Source organism: Monodon monoceros, unplaced genomic scaffold, assembly GCF_005190385.1.
Source record: "Monodon monoceros isolate NGI ecotype Baffin Bay Population unplaced genomic scaffold, NGI_Narwhal_1 Super_Scaffold_11, whole genome shotgun sequence".
Lineage (NCBI taxonomy): Eukaryota > Metazoa > Chordata > Mammalia > Artiodactyla > Monodontidae > Monodon > Monodon monoceros.
The window spans coordinates 81,042,002-81,064,313 of NW_021703767.1; the positions used below are offsets into that span (position 1 = coordinate 81,042,002).

At 43.3% G+C, this 22,312-nt stretch overlaps 1 protein-coding gene across 4 annotated transcripts in view; it reads left to right on the forward strand.

Moving 5' to 3' along the window:
- The window catches only part of DGKG (diacylglycerol kinase gamma), a 161,357-nt gene extending 139,619 nt beyond the window's left edge, over positions 1 to 21,738 (forward strand). For all 4 annotated transcript variants that reach the window (XM_029214535.1, XM_029214536.1, XM_029214537.1 and 1 more), the window contains 3 exons: positions 9,481 to 9,601; positions 11,859 to 11,919; positions 21,573 to 21,738. In XM_029214535.1, coding sequence (XP_029070368.1) covers positions 9,481 to 9,601; positions 11,859 to 11,919; positions 21,573 to 21,671 — 281 coding nt within the window. In that variant the 3' untranslated portion in view covers positions 21,672 to 21,738. The remainder of the gene's footprint in view (positions 1 to 9,480; positions 9,602 to 11,858; positions 11,920 to 21,572) is intronic.
- The last annotated feature ends 574 nt before the right edge of the window (positions 21,739 to 22,312 follow it).

Sequence of the window (22,312 nt, forward strand, 5' to 3'; positions counted from 1 at the left end):
TCTCTCTCACACACACACACACACACACACACACACACACACAGGAACACAAAGTCAGGGAAAGGAAAGGAACTAAAGAACTCATTTCCAAGTAAAAGCTCTCCCTGTTTTAAAGGAAAAAAGTTGAAATAGGGATGCTTCTCTTGCCAGGAGGGACGGTCACCCTAAAATCTCAAGGTCGTGGAATCTCTGCTCCTCTTTTCCTCAGTGTCCTTCTCCTCTTTCTTTTCCTACCCTCCCCCCCCCCATCTTCTCCTCTCCCTCCTCTCCTTCCTCCTGGACTACCTTCTCTGGATTACACTGATTACCATCTGCAGAAGGCCACGCACTTACTATGTAGCAAAGACAATTTCCTGAGGACCACCCTTTCTAAAGAAACCTAAAATCACAATGACAGCCACTGTTTCTTGAGGGCCTTCTGTGTGCTCTCTGTGCAGGATCTGGATGGCATCACTTCTAAACCTCATCAGCAACCCTGCCAGTGAGGTTACTAGACCTACATTTTCCTGATAAAAGACTCGGAGAGGCTAAGCAACTTCTCCCACAGTAATAGAAGTAGTGAGCGCCAAACAGTAGGCACTCCGACCTAAGTCTGTCCAAAGCCCGTGCTCTGTGCTTCACAGCTTGGCTCACAGTAGCACGCTCTTTACGCTGGGTTTACAGAACGCCAGGAAGTGAGCCCCCTGCCTGCTCCGTTTACCGGCAAGGAGCCCTCTGACTTTATGCTGTGTCTGAGTTAGGATGTCTAGGGAAAGCACTGGTCATAAATTACCCTTCCGATAAGCTATGATTGGGATACCTGAGGGCCTGGTGCTTTGAAAGGCCAGGTGGGAACATGGCAGGTAAGTTACAGCCTTCCTTCCTTACTCACCTTTTTGTGCCCAAGGAAGCCCCAAAGCCCCCTCCATCTCCATCTCCCCACCCCCCAGCCTGTTTTCAGGTCGCCATGCTTCTAAGCTGGCTTTGAAGCTCTCTAGCTGGGAGCAGCCTTTCATCTGCCCAGACCAGACCCAGTGGGAAGCTTAGGTGGGCTGACCAGTGCCCGGCTTTGTTGGGCTCTGGGTTCCTGAGCTGCCAAGGGCACGTGGCCCATCCCCATGGAAATCTGGAGGCAGGAGAGTAGCCCAAGGTGACGCCTACCACTGGCTTGGCAGGCCGAGTCTGCCAGCTACCACTCACCCGTCCAGAACATGGGGGCCGAACCTGGCCCGCAGCAGGGCAGAGCGGGGTTGCATCCTTACTTTCTGAGGCGAGTAAGAAGGTCCCACAGCCCCTCCCGTGCATGCCAGCTTCTCAGTAGCCCAGTGATAAGGGACGTTCCTAACTGCTGTTTACTGAGCACCTTCACATTCTTTATTTCTTTTGTCCTCAAAATAACCCATGATGTAGGTTTTCTTATTGTCCCTCTTATGGGCGGGGATGTTTGGTGGGGGAGGGGGGGAATTTTGTTCATATTTTGAAGCCCTCATCCCCAGTACCCCAGAATGTGGTTGTAATTGGAGACAGACTGTAAAGAGGTGATTAAGTTTAAATGAGGCAGTTAGGGTGGGCCCTACTCCCATCTGATTGGTGTCCTTACAGGAAGAGGACATTTGGGCACAGAGAGAGGCACCGGAGATGCGCGTGCACAGAGGAAGGGCTGTGTGAAGGGGCAGCCAGGGGTGGCCATCTGCAAACCCAGGAGAAGGGCTTCAGAAGAAGCCAACCCTGAAAGGTGCAAGATGTACCTTGACCTTGGCCTTCCAGCCTCCAGAACCGTGAAGGAATAGATTTGTGTTGGTTAAGCCACCCAGCCTGTAGGATTTGTTATGGCAGCCCTAGCGAACTAACAGACTCAGAGAAAACAAATGCCCTGCCCTGTATGGACACAGCCATTGAGCTGTTAGCCCCAAACTCAAGAACTTGTGCAGAGTTTCTGAGCTTTTTCCTTTATCCCTGTGATGCCATATTTGTCTGTCCGAGGCCACGTATGAAGTAGTGACAAATTTTTGCATTTCGAATTAATCAGACACATAGCCCTGTCAGTCAAAGCTTCAGAGCAGCATTAGCTGACTGGTGTTACCTGCTGAACTGATAGGATTCTAGCCCAAAGTAAGCACAGACACCTAACACCTCAGTCCACCTGTGCTGCTGTAACCCAGGTAAAGAGGCAGAGCCCACAGGGTTTATTATGTCACACAGCTGCTCTAGGGTATGGGGCGGCCTTCCTCACTGCTGGGATGGGATGGCTCAGAAGCCTTCTGGTGCCATCACATAGTCAGGGTTTCAGCACCTCCACTGAGGGTTGCTTGATTCCGGGGGTAGCCCATTGCAGCCCTCATACCTGAACCCTGGAGTGCAGATAGAAGGGGAAGCAGGGTGGGAGTGAGATTGAGGGTAGCAAAGCATGCAGCTAGGCTAAGGATCTCCCACGCTTCTCCAGGGCACTGCAAGTGAGGAGCCCAAATCATGACACCCACATCATATCCCTTACATCTTAAAGGACTGACTGTTCAGTAATGTGAACCAGCAGCCAAGATGAGTATGAACATAAAAATTATGCATTAAAGAAGAGAGGTGAAAACCAGACTGGGTCATCATTATCTGTTATATGCAGATTAAATGAGTTAATTCATGGAAAACCTGTTACCCAGTTTAACCTAGGCAAGTTGTTATCATTATTATTAATCATTATATTTTTCCTCTTTCAGGCTAAACCTGTCAAGGTCTTTGGCACTAAAGCATGTATCTTATTCAATTTACTCAACAAACATTTATTGGGAGCCTTCTATATGCCAAGGGCTGGGCTAGTTGCTAAGGATTCAAAGATAAACAAAACAAGAACACATCCCTGCCTTCAACTCTCAGTGGGGTTGGGGGAGTGATGCGTCCAGAAACAGTTGTCGTTGGGTGAGATCCACTGAGCAGAGGAGAAGGAAAAAGCACACTGCCTGGAGTGTCCCGGGAGGGTAAACCGGAGTTCTCCAGGCAGAGGGATGCCTGTGCTGGGAACAGGGCCAGATAGCGAATGACCTTGGATGCCTCACTAAGAGCTGAGATGTTGTCCTTGGGCTTCCAGAGGGTTTAAACAGGGAAGATGTGCCCCTTAAATAGGAGCGCTCTGCCAGCCTTTACCTATTGGCATTGAGCTCCACCCCCTCCTCCAGACTGTGGGAAGGTCTAAAGAAATAAAAGCAAAATGGGGCTGAGATCAAAGAAGTGGGAAAAGGAACAGAGTCAGGGAAGAGTTTAAAGGAAGAAAAACATCTGGGACAGGATGCCCACTTCATCTAAAGCTCACCTGGATTTACAGCCTTTGTGTGAAACCACGAGGAACACTGAAGATTGTTAAAGATGTTTTAACCTGAATATTATGGGCTGGACTCTTGTACACAGCTCTAAGAAGGTAGACAGACAGATAGACTGTTGGGAGTTGCCAGGGTGAATGTGGCAGAAAAGGAAAGCAAACCTAATATGTTTTTGGAGCCCGCTCTGTGCCAGACACTTTCACATACACCTCTGCCATTTAATCTCATAACCACACTTTGAGGTCAGTATTATTATTCCTTAACGTCTCCTTTTCAAGTGAAGAAGCTCTGGATCAAAGCAGTCAGGAAGTAACTTGTTTATATTCTTCTTCACTCCAACTCCTGCATATGTTTTGGGCAGTTTTATTGCCTAAGGCTCAAGTTCTCCAACTTGATTCTGAGTGTGCCTCAGAATCTTCCAGAGGGCTTGTTAGAACACAGACTGCCAGGCCCAACCCCCTGTGTTTCTGATTCAGTCGATCTGGGTGAGGCCTGAGGATTTCCATTTCTAACAAGTTTCCAGGTGATGCTGATACCACACTCTGAGAACCACTAGCCTATGGGGGTGATCTACCCAATAACCTAGCCCAGCGGTTCCCAAACTGTCTGCATTTTGGAATCACCTGGGGAATCTTTAAATCAGCTAGGCGAATACTGATGCCTAGCTCCCAGGCCTAGGCATTCTTTTTTCTTTAATTGAAGTGTTGTTGATTTACAGTGTTTCAGGTGTACAGCAAAATGATTCTGTTATACATAATATATACATATATGTATTCTTTTTCAGGTTCTTTTCCATTATAGGTTATTACAAGATATTGAATACAGTTCCCTGTGCTATACCGTAGGAGGCCCACACATTCTGATTTAACTGGTATGGGGACAACCTGGGTATTTTTTTTTTTTTTTACCCCCCCCACCCCAGGTAATTCTAACCTGCAGCAAAGTTGAGGAACCGCTGACCTAGCCGCACTTCTCCTTGACTCTGATCCCTATCACCACCCTCTCCTTCAGCTGCCCACCACTGGGGCCACAGGTAGAACTTGTCATCCTAGCGCCACTCACAGCACATCCTTCCAAACCTTTCTCCCACCGTCTCAGGACACCTGCTCCAGGAACTCATCAAGTCTCTCACTTGGCTTCTCCCTTTTCACCTAGTCCATCAACTCCTTCCCTGTTCAACCTAGATCCTGTGGTACAGTAATTACTGCAACCATCTCTTGCCCACAGCAACACATCAACCAGCCTGTTCTTTCTTTGACCATATATGTCTACCTGGGAAAGTTTGAGGAGGAGTATCTAAATCAAACTGCAGGCATGGAAGTCCAGGGAGGCTTCTTGAAGTTGACAGTGCTTGAGCTGGGTTTTGATGAGCAAGTAAAAGTGGAAGAGAGCATTTCAAGCAGGGGTATGGCATGGGTAGAGGCATAAAAGAGAGAAACAGTAGGGTTTATTGGGGAGCTAAGTGTTGTTGTATATGTCTGGAGGAGGAACTTAGCCCTACGATGTCAGGAAATAACAGTACAGAGGCAGCCTCTTGTCAGATGGGGGTGGGTCTTGGGCATCATCAAGCCAGGGAACTTACATCTTTCCAAGTATGAACAGCAGTTGATAGGTTTTTTAAATGACTTTTAAATTATAACAGTGATATACATTTATAGAACATGCAAAACACTTAGAAAAACGTAAAGTAGAAAATAATAATCACTTTTAATCTAATTACCCAGAACTCACAACTCTTAAGATTTTAGGGGAATTTGTTCTTTTCTTCCATGCATGTTCTTATATAGTTGAGAACATGCTATGCAAGTAAGTTTATATCCTGCCTTCACACTTGAAGTTATAACATATACATATTTAATGTTTTTGAAATCTGTAAACATTTTAATAGCAGTGTAAAATTCTATAGTTTGATACCATATAATTTAACTATTCTCATATAGGTAGAAATGGGGGAGGGGGAAGTTTCACTGTAATAAATGACGCCACAATATTCATATTTGTATGAACTTAGATTTTTTCAGTGGTTTCTTGTGATCAGTATCAAGAAAGAAATGAATCAACAGTGTGAAAGTTTTAGACATTTATTACCAAACTTCTAAAAACTTTTCTGCCAGTTTACACTCTGATCATAGGTATGAAAGCGTGCACATTTCATCTTCCCTTCCCAGTGCCTGGTGTCATGGTTGGTGCCACTGAAGGGTTTTTGCTGTGGAGGTGACCTGAACAGATGTGCATTTATAAAATCCCATACTGGAGGCTGAATCAAGTGTACCAGATTGGAACTGCTATCGCTGTCCTTGCTGTTCCGCCTTTGCTTCCACATTCTCCTGTTCCCATGTTCCCATTCTTCCTCTTTTTTCTTTCTTGGAGGAAGTGTTTGCTGCACACAGAGCACTGCACGAGACTTTGTTGCCAGGAGCAGTGCTGAAAGACCTAGCTCTGTGGTTGCAACAAGTTGGTGCCCAGCCCAGAGACCCTCTTTTTATAGTTCTATAAAAAAAAAAAAAAATCTCTAGATGGTAATTCTCATTAGGGAGAGATACTTTTTATATTTTCCAATGACATTGCCAAGTGAGTTTATTGATAAATTAATTTCCTTGTGCATCCAGTCCTACACACAATCATCCCTGTCCCTGGAATGTCCTTCCTCTTTCTCCTTCTTAACCCAGCAAATTACCTTGGCATTCATCCTTCAAGACCCTCCTTAAATGCCTGTGACACTTCCTTCCATACCTTGCCCAGTCATAATCAGTTACTCAGGCCTCCTTGTTCCTATAGTTCACTGACAACATTTTCTACACCTAACGCTTTTCCTCCCTCTTGGCCAAGAGTCCTTCAAGAGTTGAACATCTTGCATTCCCACTTCTTAACGCACTGTCTGGCACTTGGTTGCCATCAGTAACTGTTGAATGATTGAGTGGATTAATGAGTACCTGTTTTGCTAAGGTACATGGACATTCCATCTTAAACACAAACAAATTGAAGAATGTAGAGACAATATGGAGATGATATGAATTGCCAAACCACACTCTGAGTCATTGGTACCTAAGGTAAAGCAGGCACGTGGTATATCAGGTGTCCTGATCCTGGATTCTAAGTTCTGAACGTTAAATGTTCTGTGTGCCTGCACATCAACTTGTGCTCTGTTCTGTTTCATTTTAACTCCAGATTTAGTTTCTGCATAAGGATCTGTGTGCTAGAGGAAGTACAGGGAATTGAGTGATACCAGAATTTCCCAAAATGTGTTCCAAAGAAAACTACCAGGGATACCTATGAAACTGTTTCTAGGTATCACACAAAAGAAGAGTCTCATGGTCCAATAAGTTTGGGAAACAAAGTTGAATATATTTCTTTACTGCAGAACTTCCTGGTAGGCATTTTAGGAAATTGAAAGATCAGTTAGGCAATGGTAGAGAAACAGAACAGCCAGCAAGTCTTCCTTCAGTAGTAAACAGGAGTCATCCTAGCCTCTTCACGCTGGGGAAGATTCAGAGTACAAATTCAAAGGCCGAATGGTGAAACATAGAAGATCCTAGCCCCTCCCCTTGCACTTCTGCACTTATCTCCCAAGTCCCACATTTGTGTAAACCCCTGCTCCTACCCACCCCCCATACTGATGAGATCAGCCTGCATTATGTCTCTTCTAGAGCCAGGAAGCAAGGTAATGTGTGGGAAGTAATAGCTGCAAGGTAATGTGTGGGAAATGATAACAACTTTTCGCTGTTAAAGCCATTCAACAGGAAAATTTGTTAAAAGACCAAGACATTGTAAAAGCTGAAACACTTGAGTCTATTAAGTCCGCTGCTTCTTAGAACATTTTGTTACCAGGGAATGTTTCAAGGAGGGAAAACACTGAACTATCACAGCACTGTCAGATACCAAAGCCTGGTACAGAGAGCAACATTTTACAAGACATCTGTCTCTCTGCCAACAGAGAAACTTCTAAAAAGTTCTACCTCTCTTTTCTCCTCCTTTCTCCTACCCCAGTATGACTCCCCTACTCTCCTCACCCCTAAACACACCCTACACATCTTTACTCCCTCCCTTTTGCTCCCTCCCTCCTCCCCTCCCTCCACCCTCCCTTTCCCTCCCCTCCCTCCTTCCTCTCTTTCCCTCCCCTCCCTTCTCCCTCCCTTTCCCTCCCTCTTCCCTTTCCCTCCCCTCCCTCCTCCCTCCCTTTCCCTCCCTCCTCCCTTTCCCTCCCCTCCCTCCTCCCTCCCTTTCCCTCCCCTCCCTCCTTCCTCCCTTTCCCTCCCCTCCCTCCTCCCTCCCTTTCCCTCCCCTCCCTCCTCCCTCCCTTTCCCTCCCCTCCCTCCTCCTCCCTCCTCATTTTTCTCCTCCTTCTCCTCCTCCTTCTTTTCTCTCTCATTCACAACCCATATTGATTTCACAGACACTGTAAAATGACACATTAAGCTAAAACTATCCAATGGTTATTCAACACACTTTAGTAAGAAGGGAACTAATTAAGTGACTAGAGGTTTAGACATTTGTTGTTTACTGGATCTAAGCTCCTTAAGAGAGCCTGGAGCGTTCTCCTAAACAAACTTTGCCTATTCATGGCTTCTTGTTCCAAATCCAAATGAGATGGAGGGCTTAAGGAGACAGTATCTTTTCACAGTTGTGAAAAAAGGAGTACCAGAGAAGGAGAATGGGAGTGTCGATGGGTGTAGAGGGGAAAACCATGGGTGTAGAGAGACTAATGCAGTTTTTGTATCTGTTGGCAGCTGATGTCCATTAGTGATCATTAGGTTAGACTTCAGCGACGTTTACACATTTGTGGTGAGCCCAATAGTTTAACTGTCTTCATTAGAAGTATATCCGTCAAGAGGGAGGAGATGTGGGAATATATGTTTATGTACAGCTGATTCTCTTTGTTATACAGCAGAAACTAACACACCATTGTAAAGCAATTCTACTCTAATAAAGGTGTTAAAAAAAAAAAGAAGTATATCCATCAAGAGACTTTTTTAAACAACAGTGTAACAAAAAAGTAAAGACACAATGCTTGGTGTCAGTTTATTTATCTCTTGTAAAAATAAAATACAGTGTGTGTATGTGAAAAAAAGTAAAGACAAGCCCAAATATCTCCTTGCCAATCTTAATAAACACTATCGTACTTTATCAGGAGGCACCTTAGAAGACCGAAGCCATCTGTCAAATAAGCAGAAACATTAACGATTTTCTAGAACAATTTTCTAGTTCATGAATATTAATAGGATGTTAGCGATTAGCTACAACCTATGAGAGAATTTCCCCTGCCTTAGTAGGCAAAGAAGGAATGGAAGCTTTTAAAGAGTCTGCCTTTTTATTTGCTTCTGTTTTAAATAAATAAAAGTTGTGTTGTAAAAATGAGTCTTTGGGCGCACCATCAAACCTTAATGCTGCCGTTGCTTTCCCCAGAAATTGGACAGGCACAATCCAAGCCCCAGGAACTTTGAAAAAAAGGACCTCTTCTAGGTGCTGAATCAGAAGCGACTGCCACTGTGGGAAGCCATCGATCCTGTGTGACTCTGAGCCTGAGACTCGTATTTTCTATCCCTCTTTTTGTACTGTGGACCCAGTATAATCTGGTGTAGGTGAAATATTCTTTTCCTTGGCTCAGATTAGGCACCTGGTGTCCTGAAAGAGGTCACTGACTTCCCCAAGGATGTCCAAGGAGGTTGGCTCACCACTGGCTTACCGCAGGCCAAATTTGAAGTTAATTAAGCATCAGTCATCGTCAGTAGGGCCAAAATGTTATTCAGACATTCAGGGAAGAGAAACCTGATCCAGCTCTGGATAAGGACCTTCATCAGCATTCCTTCCTATCCTAATCCCAAACCAATGTGTCTTTAGCTGCACTGGGGGATTGTATTTCAGAAATAGCTGGTTCATCCTTTATGTTACACTCCATTTGAAGAGGCTTCTGGATATGTCAGCCTATTCATTGGATGCATGTTAACCTTCTGAACCAAAACCTTTTTTTTTTTTTTTTTTTTTACTAGAACTGGGTTTCTGTTTATGAAAAGTACATTTGTTGACTTCTGGGGAAATTCCCTATTCAGAATGAGGATGAAAATGCTGTTTGGTAGGAGATGAAGGGATATTGAGAGTTCTGGGTTGGCCATCTAGGGACCAGACCTTCTGGCCCAAACCAGACTGGGAAACAGAGAGATGTGTGTGCACTGCTTTTGCTTGTCTCACTCTACAGACCTCAGTGACCAGCTTCTTGAAGTGGTGGGGCTAGAGGGAGCCATGGAAATGGGGCAGATCTACACTGGCCTGAAGAGTGCAGGCAGGAGGCTGGCCCAGTGCTCCTCTGTCTCCATCAGGTATGCTTCCTCATCACCCAGCAGCCCCCCAGTCTCCCCACCTCCCTGAATATTCTTACAGATAACAACTAGGAAGCCATCTTTAGATTTCAGTGCAGAGAGAGTGGGGTGGGGCAGAAGCTTGATAACATTTATGAAGAATGTCTTTGGAGACCACTTCCCCAACAAGGTATAACGCAAACATCCAGGACATCAACTAAAGGGTCCCACCACAACCAGTTTGCTGTTCTCTTAGAATGAATTGGTGAGATTCTCTAAATAGGATTGTCATATTATGAGGTCCAGAGGACCAGAGATCCAACTCCTTGCCTTCTTTATCTTTACAAATTGAACAGTTCAATGCATGCCAGAGGGCACACTTTGACAAAAACCAGGCTCTGTGCTCCACTCTGCTCTTTCTTGGATAATGGTCTTAGAAATACTTTTACTAGAGTTAGCAATCCCATATACCTTTGTAGAGTTAAACCATCAACCTCAGCAAACCCGTCATAACTGACTAAGAGGATGACAGTTCTTTAGAGTATGGATCACGTAGGTCAGCCACTGCAGGTTCCTGAATAGATGGGGTCTAATGGAGGGGATCTTCTGATTTTGGTTGCTTCTGTTTAATAAATGCAACTCGTCACAGATTTTTGTCCACCTGATTATTTCAGGAGTCCTTATTCCTTTCCATTTCCCATTTAATTTCTATAGATCAAATCTATTCGTGTGTCTTGGGGATCTCCTGGAGGGGACCACCACATGCAGGTTTCCCAAAGTTATTTAAACACAGAACCCTTTTATCCCTTAACCTCTTGGGTGAATGTCCTCAGAGCACATTCAGAGAAACGCTGTTCTTGGTGCCACCCTGCATCCTTCAGAAAGGTCCTCAGAGCTGGTTCCCTGATCTATCCCACTAACCCCCTTTCTTCATTCCCTCTCTGTGTCTCCTGTCTTTTCAATTATTCCCCAGATCTTTGCTTCTCTTCTTCGTTGGGCTGTTGTGCTGGGGCCCCTGTTTTCCAGGTTAACCTCTGTAGTTCCTTCTCTGTCCTTTCCCCATGACTCTAACACTGAGTAGGTCCAGTCCATTAGCACATCTAAGCCATAACATATGTAGACCAGAGAATTTGGTCTCTGAAGAATTTTTTTAAAACATGTATAAGAGATAGGATATTTTCTGTTTCCAGATAGAAATAGAAGGGGTGAGTCAGAAGCCCTAGCCTCCTGGGCATTCCCCAGATACTCTCCTCACTCCCCAAAACCAAAATGCCACTCTCTCTCTCCTCTTATTTGTTTTATTATTAGGTTTATTGGTTCTTATTATTAAATATCCTCAGAGTCAGTCGGAGAATCATCTACATCAAAACACAGCCGGAAAAAAAAAAAAGAAACGCAGCCTGCCTCCCTCATTTTATAATTTCAGAAGCAGGGCAGATGCCAAACCCAGGTGAGGGCTTTCTGGCCAGTGGGTGGCAACTGTTCCCTGCTCGCCCAGACCAGAGGCCTCCGAAAGGACCTGCCTTTTCTCCTTCATCTCTCTCCTTTAATAATCCATATGCCAAAGAAGCCTTGACCCAAGCAAGAAAGCAACGCTTTCTCCTCTCTCCTCCGCCTACCCATGGGGATCACATTCCCAATGACCCCTTTTCCCAGCTAAGCCAGGTCCACAGTCCATGCAACCGCAGCGTCTGCTGTTGTTCAGGAGATAAAAGAGGGAATGCTTTAGGACTGGGGGCAAGGCAAGACACACTCAGACCTGAGCTGTACCTCGTTTAAGTGGGAGACATTACCTCACTGACGTGATGCAACTGCTCACTCAACATTGAAACCAGGCCTTTCCCCATTTCATAACCTTTCCCATTTCATAGTGGCGTTTTGGCACCATGGACAGGCCCTCTGGCTGATCGTTCGACTAAGGGTCCACTCAGCTGTGGTGCAGCCATACTTGTTGGCCGCTGTTTCCCAGACTCCTCTGGACCTCACTGTTCACCCAGGGCCATGTTTCTTAAAGTAGGGTCTGGGGGTCAAAGCAACAGAATCATCCGTAGTGCTTATTAAAACACAGACCTCTGGGCCTGGCCCACACCTGTCAAGTCGGGACCCCTGACGTGGGCTCAGAAATCTGTTTTCAGCAAGCCCCACCCCCCCAGGAGAGTCTTCAGAACCACTCCTAGGTGGGCAGGTCAGGTCCTCCCACTTCTGTTTCCCTGGTGGGGGCAACCCTCATCCTTAGACTCCAAGAAGCTCACTGTGCTCTCTGTTCTCGGGGCTCCAGGACGAACAAGCTGCTGCCAATGCAAGTGGACGGAGAGCCCTGGATGCAGCCACCTTGCATGGTAAGTTTTGCCAATCTTTGAGATGAGGGTGAGAAGCTTTATTTTGGGCCCCTTTGGGGCACTGACTTAATATGAAACTCTGAATCTCAGAGTTACAGGAGCTTTGGGAGATCATCTAGTGCAGCTTCTCTTCCACTTTATTCATCCATCCATTCATTTACCTGCCAAGCTTTTATTGAATATGTGCTATGTGCCAGACACTGGGAGACACCAGTTCCCAAACCAAAGGAGACATAGACCTGTCTTCAAAGAGCTTATGATTCTAGATGGTGAATTCTGAGGCTTCATCTACAGTATCCTTGAGAGCCTCAGCTTGAATCACTCAGTGGCAAGGAACTTACCACCCCAAAAGGAAGACTGTTCCACTGATGAACAAGCCTAATCACTAGAAAGTGCTTCTTTATATAGCAGCCAAATGTGCACACTTACGCCAAACTTCCAGCTAGTTGCTGTGACCACCAGGGCTCCTGGGGGAGAATTCCCACAGTGCATAGACACGCTGCACCCCAGGTGCACCCACAGCCCCAAGGACCCACCTGAAAGCTCCCCTGAAAGGGTAACCACACGGGTTATCTATTTTGTTTATGGCATTTCTGTGACCCATATTTCCCAGCACCTAGCACTGTGCCTGGTTTGTTTGTAATAGTTGCACAATAATATTTGTTTAGCAATGGATAAAGGATTGAACAAACAAAAATCAAGGGAACAACCCCAGTCCCTGATTTACCATACCTTTGTTAGCAGTTTGTTCTCAGAAACCCAGCTAGAAACTCCATGGCAAAGAGAAACCACTGTCCTGGTGTTCAGGGCCCAGGGTGTTCGCTGGGATACTACATTAGTAACATCCTCAATACTATCGTGAGGGTGCAAATCTCAAGACAGAAGTTGTGTTTCTGAGCTTCCTTACTCTAGTGGAGTATTCAGATACCTCGATAACCTGTATTTGGAGCCCTTCAGAACATCAAGTTGTCTTCTAGAAAAGAGGTTTTCATAAGACAGTTACTAGGTCTGAATTGTAGGTTTATTTCTATAATTCTTTGTTCCATATAACTTCTACAAATTGTAAAACTAGTCCCTAGAGACAGAGACTTTAGAAATGTCATCTTTTATAAAGGTTATAAAAAGTAGGAGTTTTTCTGCAAAATCTTACCTCAATCTTTTGGTTTCTATGAAGTCTAAGAAAAGGATGAGAACATACTACAGCAAAACCTAATATCTTACCACCTTGTTAGAGCTGGGAAGGATGGAGGGAATTTGTACTACTTATAATTTTGAGGGAGCTGAATTAAGAAACATCTATCCAATGGGCTTCCCTGGTGGCGCAGTTGTTGAGAGTCTGCCTGCCGATGCAGGGGAAACGGGTTCGTGCCCCGGTCCGGGAAGATCCCACATGCCGCGGAGCTGCTGGGCCCGTGAGCTATGGCCGCTGAGCCTGCGCGTCCGGAGCCTGTGCTCCGCAACGGGAGAGGCCACAACAGTGAGAGGTCAGCATACCACAAAAAAAAAGAAACATCTATCCAAGCTCCTCCTGTCTCCTAAAAGAAAGAAAAAAAAAGCTGGAAGAAAGCAAACCCTCGGCCACCTAGCTCAGTAGTATCTGGAAACTGGACTGCTTTCCTCCAGATCCAAGCACTGATTTTAAAATAGCCAGATACTCCTCCTATCCCCATTCTCTCTCCATGCCACCTTTTAGAGATTACAACTCACGATGAAAAAAAAACTGTGACCCAATGATTTTTATGGTGTTCAGTCTGTGGAAGGTATGTTAGTCAGCTCAGGCTGCCCTAACAAAATACCACAGACTGAGTGGCTTAAACAACATAGTCTTTCATAGTTCTGGAGGCTGGAAGTCCAAGATGAAGGTGTCGGCAGGGTTGCTTTCTGGTGAGGCCTTTCTTCCTGACTTGCAGACAATGGCCTTCTCACCTTGTCCTCACATGGCCTTTTCACTGTGTGCATTCACTCCTGATGTCTCTTCCTATTATATGGACACTGGTCCTATTGGATTCAGGCCCCCACCCTTATGACTCCATTTAACCTTAATTACCTCCTTAAAGGCCATATTTCCAAATGCCCTCACGTTGGAGGTTAGGGCTTCAACCTATGAATTTTGGGGTGTGGAGGTGGGAATACAATTTGGTCCGCAGCAGAAGGTAACAGAAAATCATTCTTAAACTTGAAAGAGTTAAAACAAAAGCACCCTTTTTGAATCATTTTCCTGAAGGCACATACTATGAAGTGATTCCGAATTGAAGGCTTAATGATGGGACAGCACAGCAACAAAAGAACTTTTGGTAAAAATTAAAATCAGTTAAATTAGAATAAAGTAAAAAAAAAAACTGTTAAATATGGTTATGCAACTGAATGCAAATGGCAAAAATCATTCTTTGAAAGAGAAGATATATAATGTAAACATTCATAACTTGGATCCCAAACCTAAAGTTATGTTCACCAAGGCTGAAAGCATGTGGGAGACATTGTTGAAAGAATAGTAAAAATGTTAAATTTTTCATTGTCTCTCTTCACTTTAATAATTACAGGATGTAAATCTGAAGAAAATTTTAATAACTAGATAATTACTAGTGACACTAAAAACAGGGTGCAGACCTTTCGAATCTGGGAGAATTTAAAGTTAATGAACCCTGTCAGTATAGCACAAGACAGAAAGTGAATAACAAGCAAACATTTAAAATTTTTTTGATTAAGATAAAAGAGGTTAAGACTAAATATATCAATAATGACAAAAAAATATAAATGTGCTAAAGTCCCCTATTAAAAGTATAAGACTCTCATATTGGGTTAAAAATTAAAATCCAGTGATATACTTCTTATAAAGAGACACATCTAAAACAGAAAGACATATATATATCTTTTTATCTTATCCTTGCATAGAGAAATTAAAAGTAAGAAGTGATAGTTTGGGGCAAACTAACCTTCCAACATGCCAAAAGCATAAAGTGGAATAAAGAATGTCACTTTTTATTTAATATAAAGTACTCTCAATTTTGAGATATAATGGTCATAAAATTTTAGTTGTTTAATAACAGAATCAAAATATATACTGTGAAACTCAGTATAGATGTATATTCTGAGAAAAATACATATATAAAAAATTGACAGGGCTTCCCTGGTGGCACAGTGGTTGAGAGTCCGCCTGCCAATGCAGGGGACACAGGTTCATGCCCCGGTCCGGGAGGATCCCACATGCTGTGGAGCAGCTGGGCCCGTGAGCCATGGCCGCTGGGCCTGCGCGTCCGAGCCTGTGCTCCGCAGCAGGAGAGGCCACAGCAGTGAGAGGCCCACATACCGCAAAAAAACAAAACAAACAAAAAAAATTGACAGAAAGACAGGTATTGAGAAGCTTTAAAATATTTGTTTCTGGGCTTCCCTGGTGGTGCAGTGGTTGAGAGTCTGCCTGACAGTGCAGGGGACATGGGTTCGTGCCCCGGTCCGGGAAGATCCCACATGCCGCGGAGCAGCTAGGCTCGTGAGCCATGGGCACTGAGCCTGCGTGTCCGGAGCCTGTGCTCCGCAACGGGAGAGGCCACAACGGGAGAGGCCACAACAGTACCGCAAAAAAAAAAAAGTTTGTTTTTGTCTTTGAGGTCAAGCTGTAAAAAAAGTAAATGACATAAAACTTGGATTTTAAAAAAACAAGCTCATAGGTATGGAGAACAGATTGGTGGTTGTCAGAGGTGGGGGTAGGGGGAGCAGGGTGGGTGAGACGGGCGAAGGGGGTAAAAAGGTACAAACTTCCAGTTATAAAATAAGTTAAGTCCTGGGATGTGATATACAGCAGAGTGACTATAGTTAATAACACTGTATTGTATATTTGAAAGCTGCTAAGTGAGTAACTCTTAAAAGTTCCCATCACAAGAAAACATTTTGTAACTATGGTGACAGATGTTAACTAGACTTACTGTGGTGATCATTTCACAATATATAGAAATATCAAATCATTAAGTCGTACACCTGAAACTAAAATAATGTCATATGTCAATTATACCTCAATTTAAAAATTAAACTTGGGTGAAATAAGTGTGCCTTAAATAATTAAATATCTCATTTCTTCAAGGATTCATAGGATATTTACTAAAATAGATCATAAACTAGTTCACAAAGAAAACATATATATAAAATCCAGAAGCAGAAATTGTAACGGTTGTTTTATGTGACCACAAAGCAATAAAACTAGAAATTAATAATAGAAGATTAAATGAATAAATAAAATCCAATCACTCAGAGATTTTTAAATTCTCCTAAAGAATAATAGATTTAAGAGGCGATCAAAGCTAACATTACTGACTATTTAAAAAATAATAAAAATGAGAAGGCTCGCATTCAAATCTTACAGAATATAGCCTAAACTGTATTTGGAAGTAAATTCAGAGTCTCATATACTTCCATTATTTGAAAAGGAAAAAAATGTAATGAATAATCCCCAAATTAAAAGAATAATAAAACAAACTTAGGAGAAGCAGAAGGAAGAAAATAAAGATAAAATTAGAAATTAAACAATTAAAAAACAGGAAAATCTAGAACTAGTTCTTTAAACATGTCAAATGTTTGAAAACCTAATTTTAGAAAGAGAAAAAGAAAAACAGAGATTAGAGATATTAAAATATTTAATACATATGTAATATAAATATGGTAATGGTTTTATTTAATAAGACATTATATGACATATATATAGTTTTATCTTGATTCTAATAAACTTGAACATCTTATAAAAATCCTAGGTAACCTTAATGAAATGAAAAATGTTTTCAAAGAATTACATCCACAATGATCTTAAAACAGATGATCTTACTGGTGAGTTCTTCCATATTATTAGGGAATAAATATTTATGTAAACTGTTCCATAGGACAAAGATAGAAAGCTACCCAATCCATTTGATAAAATTAAGACAGATACAAAAACCTAACAAAAACTATGCTTAAAAATGGAAAACTACAGACCAATCTCAAATATGAACATGATACAAAAATTATAGGTAGGGATTCCCTGGTGGCGCAGTGGTTGAGGGTCCGCCTGCTGGTGCAGGAGACACGGGTTCGTGCCCTGGTCTGGGAAGATCCCACATGCCGCGGAGCGGCCGCGGAGCCTGCGCATCCGGAGCCTGTGCTCCGCAACGGGAGAGGCCACAGCAGTGAGAGGCCCGCGTACAGAAAAAAAAAAAAAATTATAGTTAAAGTATTGGCAGATACAATTGAACAATATATTAAAAGAATCATTCACTCAAGAAGAATATATCAAAGGAATGCAAGGATGTCTTCTTATATAAGTTTGGATAGAAAAATCACATGATAATATGAATAGATGACCCCAAAATACTCAATTACATTCAACATTTCTGATTTTTAAAGATGAAAACTCAGCCCAGAAAGGCACTTCCTCAAAATAAAAAAAAAGAAAAAAAATCTCCTTTTTCTTTTGGCCGTGCTACACAGCATGCAGGATCTTAGTTCCCTGATGAAGGATCGAACCCATGCCCCTTGCAGTGGAAGCATGGAGTCCTAACCACCAGACCACGAGGGAAGTCCCGAAAAATATCTATCTTAAACCAATGAGTAATATTTTATGTAACACACTAGCAGAATTCTCATTAAAATCATGGGTAAGACATGTGTGCTAATGTTATTTGGAAGTTCTAACCAATGCAAAACACATGAAGCAGAAAAGAAATATAAGTATTTGGAAAATAATCAAAACTGTCATTTTTTGCAGATAATATAATTATGTATATAGAAAGCTAATAAAATCAACTGAAAACCTCATAGGTTAAATTATTTCAATGAAGCTGTACAGAAAGATAGACAAAAGTTAATAGCTTTTGTACATACCAGCAATAACCAATCAGAGGAATATAACAGAAAAAAGTTTAAGTATTATAATGGCAACAGACAAAAACAAGATACCAAACTGAATTGTGAAAAATAGATGAAGAAAACTTCAAGACTTAAGTAATATTTTTTAAAAGATTTGAATTTAGAAACATCCTATGTTTCTAAATAGGGACCCCCAGACAAAATTCTAATGCAATTTTTTAAACTTGACAAAACAATGCAATAGCTAAGGCATTTTATAAAAGAGCTATGAAGAAGGACTTCCCACAAGATATTAAAATAATTATAAAGCCACAGCAGTTGACGCAATATTGGATAGATAAATCAATAGTACAGAAGAGAGCCCTAAGAAACCCTAGTATACGTAAAAACTAATGAAGGAGAGAAGAAAGATCATAAACTAATTTGAAAGTAATGGACTCTTTAACATATGGTATCCAAGAAATTGCCTGTTTGGGAAAGTGCCATTATATAGTCGGCCATCCACATCCGTGGGCTTCGCATCCTTGGGTTCAACCAACCTTGAATAGAAAATATTCAGGAAAAAAAAATTCCAGAAAGTTCCAAAAAGCAAAACTAGAATTTGCTGTGTGCTGGCAACTATTTACATAGCATTTACATTATATTTACAACTATTTACATAGCGTTTACGCTGCATTAGGTATTACAAGCAATCTAGAAATGATTAAAGTATACAGGATGTGCATAGGTTATATGCAAATACTATACCATCTTACACAAGAGACTTGTATAAAACCAGCATCCGTGGATTTTGGTATCGCTAGGGGTCCTGGAACCAATTCCCTATGGATACCAAGGGATAACTGTATAGTAACCTCTCACCTCAAAGTATACTCCAAAAACAAAACCAAAAAATCTCCAATTCCATTAAAGAATTAAATGTTACTTACCTAGGGAAAGGGAAAATGGGTGACTATTATTACACTATGAACAAGGACTTCCTAAGGAAAATGTGACATGTTTAACTGTTAACAAATTTTCTCTGTAATAAAACAGAAAACTAAGAGCATGGGGCTGCTGTCCCTAGTGCTTGCCAGATGTTATAAATGTGATGAAGGGTTTTTAAGACAATCATACAGACTTTAGTTAATTGCCTGACCAGAGAGATTTGGGTTCTAACTACAGAAATGTGGGATGCTCTCTTTCCATCAGGGGTTGAAAAGGCAGATTTAACCACATCCAACTACCTCCTAAAATGGGATCTTTCGTATTTAACCCACTAGCCCCTCCTAATCTGGGGATGAGGGGGTAAGATACTGACATTTCTTTGACTCGAGTTGAGGACATGATCTCATACTTCTTGCCCCCAGTGTATGTACATACAGTGAACTCCCAGTTATCTGTAGAACTAGAATCCACAAACCACATCAAAACCTCACGTTACCCAGCATCTCCAAACTCCTGCCGCATCGAGACCTTTGTCAAAACTGCTGAAAACCCAGATGAAAGGGATTTGAGTTTCACCTCCTCCCCTTTGCCCTGGAGGTGCTAACAAGCAAATAAACTGGTCAGCTAGAGGGAGAAAAAGGAGAAGCAAGGATCTTCCATGGTCTAAAAAAATGGGCTCCATCAATGGGAAATGTAAGCGGTGCCACAGCTACCACTCTCTGTCCCAAGCACGGCCAGCTCCACTGCCGGAACATTCCCCCGTTTTTCTTGGCTGTGCTAACCAGTCAGTGCTTCCATAGCAGGTACAGGCTCTGCGCTGGCTCAGGGAATACCAAGGTGAATAAGATGAATGTCTTCTTCCCCTCGGGGCTCCTGCGCTCCGGAGTGGCACAAGGCTTACCACAGGAAATGTGCCACAAATCACTACCATCAGATGGGGCTAAATTGCACACCACAGATAAGTGCCTCACTTCCCTGAATTCTGAGATAAAGACAATGCCCATAATAAGGCACATAACACAAAACGGTACTTGACGTGTCGTCGGTGTGCTCCCCTGGTGACTACCACAAAACAGAGAGACTTACTCCCTTCCTAGATTCTCAGGCTGATGGAAACCAACCTAACAGTCGTTTTCAGCTTCCTTCCCCCAGGTTATGTTCATTCCCCACAATGACTTTTGGCCCCATCTTTTTCTTTCTATATCCTGGGGCCTTATAAATTTAAACCTGGCTTGCAGTAGAACCCTCTTAGCCAGACTCTTCCCAGCTCCAGCTCATCTTGACAACAGCTATTGAATAATTCCCTTCAAACTCTTTTCTTCATGTTATCCTCCAGCTTAAAAAGTTATCATGGTTCCCCACTACCTCATATTAAACCCAATCTCTGCTGCCTCCTTCCCTTTAAACCCTATACCAACTGCCCCACCTGTATTCCTGACCTCATTTCTCATCCTTTGGTCCACACTCAACCAGCTGGTATGTAGCCCCTCAACCTAGTGCCTTCCCTTTCTCTTTCACCAACACATTTTCTTCCCTTCCTTTCAGATCTTAAAATTCTTCCTCAATTGCTCCATTCAGGTTCTTCTCATTCCTTACCTAACTTCTTTTTGACAACACTTGGCTTATCCTACATTTAAACTTGTTGATGGGTCTCTCTCTTCAGGAGTTCTTCTGTTGTTCTCTAGGGTCATACTGTCATTTCAATAGGTGGTAAAACTCAAGAGAACGGGCTCATAGATTGTGTTTCTTTTGACAAGCATCTTTCTCCTCCTCCAGTGTAAGATAAGTTATTTAACTGGTGCATTCCATTTTACAGTTTACATTGGGCTTTCATTGACAGATTGTCATTTGATCTTCACAACAACTTTGTGAGAAAAATAGAATAAATGCTACTATTCTCATTTTACGGTTCCGCAAGCACTGCTTCTGAAGGCTAAATGATTTGTCCAAAGGTTCACAGCAAAGAAGGGGGAGTCCTAGGACGCAAACCCAGGTCTTTGAATCCTAAGTGCCTCTTGTTCCCACATCATCTTCCTACTTGATAAATGTTGCTGGACTGACAATGCAGATTATCAACGCATCAGTGCCACCAGGCCACATTCAAATAGGGAGTAAGCATTTTGAAGCCATACCCTGAGGGTAAGGTTGGAAAGAAAGACAAAAAAATGAGAATTCACCAGTGTCTTTCACTTCCAATTGACTTAAAGTTTGCAGAAGGCACTCATTAAACCTAAAATTCAAACAAAAATAAAAGCTTTTAAAAGAAACTTGGGTCTCCCCTAGAAGACTAAGAAAAGAGGAAACGCCTAAGAGACTCCCTTGGAAACTTTCCACATGAGTAGCGCTTGGGTCGGAGGTCAGACTGAAGCCTCTAGGTCAGTTTGGAGTTACTGGTTGACATCTCTGCACTGCCCAGGCAGGAATGGCCAGGAGCAGTGGAGGCGGGGAATCCAAAGAACTAGGCTCTAGCTGTTCCGGCCTTCTCTGTGCGACCTTAGGCTAATCCAAGGCTCAAGAGAGCATTGAGATCTCCATTCCTTTATCTATCCTGCAGAGGGATTGAATGAGATGGTCCCTGAGGTCTCCTCTGGCTGTGACATTCTGAGAGACTATGAATAGCAAGGACATGAGACAGGTGATCAGCTCAGCTGATCGCTACGTGGGAAGCTCACACCTGTCTCTCCCCAGCGTTTCCGCCCCTTGCTTCCAGCAGTGCCAAACGCCAGGCCCAGTCAGGGTCCAGTTGCCAATTCTGAAGCTGTTCAAGGACAGTCGTCCTTCTGCATGGGGCTCCTTCCAGCCCGAAGCTGGCCTCCCTTCCTCCCTCTGCAGATCACTCTCCCATAGGCTTCTGGGATTTGCAGGCCACTAATTCATTTCTGCCTCTTTGCTTTTAGATTAAAATTACTCACAAGAACCAAGCGCCTATGATGATGGGGCCCCCCCAGAAGAGCAGCTTCTTTTCTCTGAGGAGGAAGAGCCGTTCAAAAGACTAGACACTATGCCCAATGCCAGTTCAACCAAGAGAGAAGACAAGAAACTGAAGCACACACATACACACATACACACCACACACACACACACATGCACACACACACACACACACTCTTCTCCAACCAGTGGAAGCCAAGCCACCCTTTAGCAAGAAGGCTTCACCCTGACATCCATTCTATTTCAACCATGGACACACTCCAACAGAGCCAGTGCCAGCAGGACATTGTGAATGGACTTAGAGCCCTCCAGGGTGCAGCTGGCTCCCACTTTCCCAGAAGACCTTGAGCGGGACTTTCTGAGACTGAAGGAGAAACCCCCCCTTTCTTTCCACCACCCCTGCAAGTTTCCCCGCCGCTCTCAAGGAGCAGGCTGCAGGTTTCCTGTCTAAGGGGAGATCGGATGTGGCCAAGGGAAAGAGCCTGTGTTCCAGGGGACGCTCACAAAGGTCCCTCTGTGAGGAGACAAAAACACCTCCAACTCTCAGATCGCAGCCCTTGGCAGGACTCAGCATACGCACGCTGGTTTCTTGGTTGTCCTTCGAGTGACAGCTTCTCCCGGAACTTGCTGAGGAGGCAGAAAGGCTGTGGAAAGCTGTGTTTCCCTTCTTGGTTCTGCGCACCCTCAGTGGGCACTGGTGATTTTC